The sequence below is a fragment of the Lichenostomus cassidix genome, chromosome 5 (assembly GCF_008360975.1).
Source record: "Lichenostomus cassidix isolate B80296 chromosome 5, HeHo_3.0, whole genome shotgun sequence".
Lineage (NCBI taxonomy): Eukaryota > Metazoa > Chordata > Aves > Passeriformes > Meliphagidae > Lichenostomus > Lichenostomus cassidix.
Window position 1 is genome coordinate 59,631,505 of NC_139486.1, and position 4,717 is coordinate 59,636,221.

The following is a 4,717-nucleotide window of genomic DNA, read 5'->3' on the forward strand; positions in this document are numbered from 1 at the left end:
TGGTGGTTTTGATTGGCCCAAAACATCAGTGAAGTGTTTTTAACATCTAGGAGAAATTCGGACTCCTCAGAAGCTGTTGTAGTAGGCCTAGGGAGGTGTCTGAGGGGTGGGGAGTGACACAGAGATGGCTCCTGTGTGTCCTGAGTGCAAGTTCTGGAAGTTTTTACATCAAGTCCCGCAGAGCCAATCTCTGATGGCTCTGAAGGTGATGGACATGCTGCTGGCCAAGTTTGGGCCAATTGGAGGTGCTGGTTACGCCTCTGTTAAAATATATTTAAGAAGAAATCAAAACAAAGCAGGCACACACTTTTTTCATTTCTTTGTAGTTGGAGGAGGAGGTGATGGAGATAAAAACATGAGAAGGGAGAACAGCATGGAGACGTGAAGGTCAGTGAAGAAGGTGGGGGGGAGGTGCTCCAGTGCTGGAGCTGAAAACTCTCTGCTAGCTGTGCTGAAGGCCATGGGGGGAGCAGGAGGTCCCCCTGCAGCCCATGGAGCCCACAAGGGTACAGAAATCCACCCACAGCCCATGCCAGAGGAGCAGGTGGATGCCTGGAGAGGGCAGTGATCCAGTTTGGAGGCTTGAAAGAGTTAAAGCTACAGAGGCCTTTTCAAGGAAGAGAAAGGCCTTTTCCTTGCTCCTGGCATGGAAGCAGCCTGGCCTCAGCTCGGCAGAGTCTGCACAGCACCTTATGGACAAAGAGACTCATGTTGCAGCAGAATTCAGGCAGGATGTTGCTCGTGAGATTGGACCCACGTCAAAGAAGTTCCCAGAGGACTTTGTTTCGTGGGAAGGACCCCTGGCTAAGTAGAAAAACCCCTCTCCCGGGTTGGACTGACCAGAGAACAAACCCCTCTCAACCTGCCCCCTGTCTGTGTTGTGGGTTTGGAAAGAGGGAAAGGGGGGTGAGCAGAGAGACTGCTTCTTAAGAGGGTGGGGGTGAGAGCAGAGAAACTGCCTGATGAGAAAGAGAGATAAGTACAGATAAAGAGTATTCATAGTAGAAGAATTGTGGTGATGAATAGATGTATGGACCTGCTCTGTGGACTGAAAAAAATACTCCCCCACACCCTGCCTCCCTACCCAGGTCTGGTGGTTATAAAAGAGGAAAGGGGGTGAATGCTATAGATTCTTTAGAGGGAGGCGGGGGGAGTGAACAAAAACTGTATGAAAAGTGTATTTTTGCCTTGCATTTATCCTCCAACTCTGTTAGGTAATTAAATCACTGTTTGCAACTTTAAGCTTGGAGCCTGCTTGCCCTTTTTCTTTTTCTGTGCATCCTCCTGCACACCAGTGTCCTATCTCATTTGACTCATGAGATTGGTGTGTATTTTTTATAGTTTTCTTTTTGTAGCAAGGCAGAGTTGAGGTGCCTGGCGTTTTTAGTCAGGGCTAAACCTTGACACTCTCCAAAGCATGACTCACCACCCAAGGCTTTCACTCTCACTTCCCTTTCCAGAAGCAGTGGCACGTTGCTTTCCCCTGGATTTAAGGCAGTGGGAAAAGGAGGGACAACTTCCCCTGAGTATGAGATGTGTCTGCTGCCCATATCTCTCTCAGGAATGAGGAGCTCTTGGCACTGTCAACATCATCCCAACCACTGCAGGAATGTGCCTTAGGAAGAGCTCTGGTGTGAGACAGGTACCTGCCCTCCTCACACAACACAGAGGCTTTAGAGTGGGAAAAACTAAGGAAACAAGCAATTTTTGGACACTGTTCACTAGGGATGAGCTCTGCAGCAAATGGATGTTGTTTATTCAACAAATTTTGGGGTCAGAGTTACCATGTTGGAAACAGAACGAATAAATCCAGATCTAATTATGGGATGGTAACAATGTGAAAAAGATCAGTACAACCTGGATTTTGGCTCAAGCTGCTGTGCAGAGTTGCTGTTCAGCTCCTCCTGAGAATGGCCAGGTTCAGGATGGAGGTGCTGAAGGGCTTCCTTGGACATTGATGCTGGGAAACCAGAGGATGGCCCCATTCTGCAGAAAAGCAGCATAACCCCCTGATTTCTGCACAATAAAATGGTCCAAGCACCTGGTGATGTGAATTCCTTATTTCAAGCTCTTTTTTGGTCACAGGCACCAGAATTCAGTGGAATTCACCATCGTCCCTGCACTTTACTCAGAATGATTTAATTATGGAATGGAAGAATGTGACAAATTCCCACTTAATGGGCAAGGGAATGTTGCTGTCCCTCCCCCAGCTCGGCAGCCTTACCTTGGGTCAGTTTGGTCTCTTCCCATCAGCAGGGAGTGCAGGGCTGGCTCTGTCAGACAGAAGGGGAAGGATGCTCCTTGAGATCCTTACCTTTCTCCTGCCATCTAGAGGCCCCAGCCCCACAGAGATTTGGGAAATTGCTGCCCTCCCATACAGGATATTTCCCAAAGACTTAACCTGTCACACTCTGCCCAGGCAAGAGATCCCCCAAAACCCCATGAAACGCATCTGCTGAGCCAAAGAAGATGGAGTTTATTCCCTGAGGCTGAGGCAATGAGGGTCATTCATAGGGAATACAGGAACAGGACTGAGCTCAGAGCCATGTGCCCACATGGTCCCGTATTTGTGGGTGTCTTTGAGGTGACACATCTCCAGGTGCCTCATGTCCAGCAGTGCCTCACAGAGCTGTCGCCTCCACCACAGCAGTGTCCCCAGGGCCATGGCTGCCCTCCTCACTCCTGGCTTTCTCCTCAAACACCCTCTGCAGAGCGACTTTGATGGAGCGCTGGAAGCGACGCCGCCGCCAGCTCCCCACCAGCACATAAATCACAGGGTTGAGGCTGCTGTTCAGCAGTGCCAGCAGAAAGGAGGTGTTTTCTGGGAATAAAGCATCAGAATAATGAAGAGAGAGGAGAACCTCCACACTGAAAGGGATGCCACAGGCGAAGAAGAGCAGGACGTTGAGCAGGATGGTGACAAAGAGCCTCCCCGGGTGTCTCCTCTGGGAGCCACAGCAGAGCTTGAGGAACAGGAGCAGGTTGGAAACCAACATCATGAGGGAAAAAGCCACGGAAATGGTTATGGCTGCACCTGCAAGGATGGTCGCAGAGTACATAGGAAAGGTGTAGATGACACAGAAGGAGGATACCAAAACCCCCATGAGAACCCAGAGGGACCCACTGATGACACCCGAGAGGTGCCGGGGGCGGTGGCAGCGATACCAGATGGGGCAGAGGATGGAGACACAGCGCTCCACGCTGAGGGCTGTCAACAGCCCCAGGCTGCTCAGGTCAAACAGGTAGCATGGGAACCCAAGGACACTCACAAAATACCAATACTGAACAATAAAATGAGACAAAGATGTGCAAAATGCTGCTAAGGTCAGAAAACCCAGTATAAGCAGGAAGAACAGGAGGAGCAAGGAGAAGTCAGCTACAGCCAGATTTAGGATGTAGACAGTGAAAGGGTTCTGCTTCATGTGGAAGCCCAGGAACCACACAACCATCCCATTCCCCACCAGCCCACAGAAGGAAATCCCCAGACAGACCCCAAAAAAGGCAATCCGTGTATATGGAATGGCCAAGCATTCACGCATCATAAATTCATCCCAGTCCAGATATCCATAAATTGTATCATTCAAGGTGAAGTTTGTTGTGCTGCTCTCCTCCATGGTGAATGATCCTGTTCCCAGTGGCAGCCTTCTCCTTCTTCCACCACCTTCTAGGGGGATATGGGGAACTAGAGGGAAATAAGGGCCATCAGCATTCCCAGCACTTCTCCTCTGCTCACACAGCCCCACACCAGCCCCAGGAAGACCCCCCACCCCTGCAGTGCCCAGGACAAACTCCCACCTTGTGCAGCCCTGTCCCTAGAAAGGAGACATCACCCACTACTCCATCCCTGGACTCTTACCTCCTGTAGGAACAGCGCTGTCATAGGAACCCCAGGAGAAAGGATCTGGGGATGGCTGCTGGGACCACAGGCTCTGCTTCAGCCTCATCCCTTGTGCCTGGTGTGCAGCCCTTAGCCCAGAGATCACATGCCATGGTCAGAGCCTCCCCTCACAATCTCACCACATCAGTGACAGCTTCCCCTCACATGTCCCAGGGACAGAGATCTTGTCAGGAGGAGGTGGCCATGTCACCCCCTTCCTCTCCTCCTGCCATTCTCTGCTGTTGTCCCACCATGTGAGGGGCTTCTGGCTTTCCGTGTGGTGGTGGATGGTGGGTATCCATCAACACAGGAGGGGACATAAATCCTTCCCAGGGATGGAGGATGTCAGAGAGGTGAGAGAGATGAGCCAGAGACCTCCAAGAGTGAGAAATCCCTGATGTGCAGACCTGCAACAGCACAAGTTGCTCAGTGCCTCTAGTGACATGTATCTGGCGCTCAAAGACTTCTCCCAACTGCTTTCTGGGAGACACTTCCAGGAGTTGCACCTTTCTCCATCTCCATCTCCCTCTCAGGGATGGACCTTGAACTTGTGTTCTCTCCTTGTTTCAAGTCTTCCTCTAGCTCCAAATCCTGCAGCTCCAGGCTGGACACCCTGGAGAGACCATGGACCTTGTGCATCAACAAGGATATCTTTGGAGCACATCAGTCTGGGGGATGACAAGCACAGGATACAGCTTCAGAGGAGATGGAAAATGCATGAAAGAAGTGCAGAAAACAAGCAACAAAATGCCAGTCCCTGTGCTGTGAAAGGCTGAGGTTGTGTGGCAGGAACCACTTGGAGATAAGAGCACACTGGCAGCACCATGTACCCCACAAACC

At 50.9% G+C, this 4,717-nt stretch overlaps 1 protein-coding gene across 1 annotated transcript; it reads right to left on the bottom strand.

Annotated features, from left to right (window-relative positions):
• Nucleotides 1–2,621: 2,621 nt before the first annotated feature.
• On the bottom strand, nt 2,622–3,614 carry LOC146436851 (mas-related G-protein coupled receptor member H-like). The gene has a single exon (XM_085063940.1). The coding sequence runs from the start codon at nt 3,612–3,614 to the stop codon at nt 2,622–2,624; it is 993 nt and encodes a 330-aa protein (XP_084920066.1).
• Between the last annotated feature and the right edge of the window lie 1,103 nt (nt 3,615–4,717).

What these genes read in the sequence shown, in the direction of transcription:
- LOC146436851 (XM_085063940.1), bottom strand. Translation starts at nt 3,614, where the DNA reads ATGGAGGAGAGCAGCACAACAAACTTCACCTTGAATGATACAATTTAT.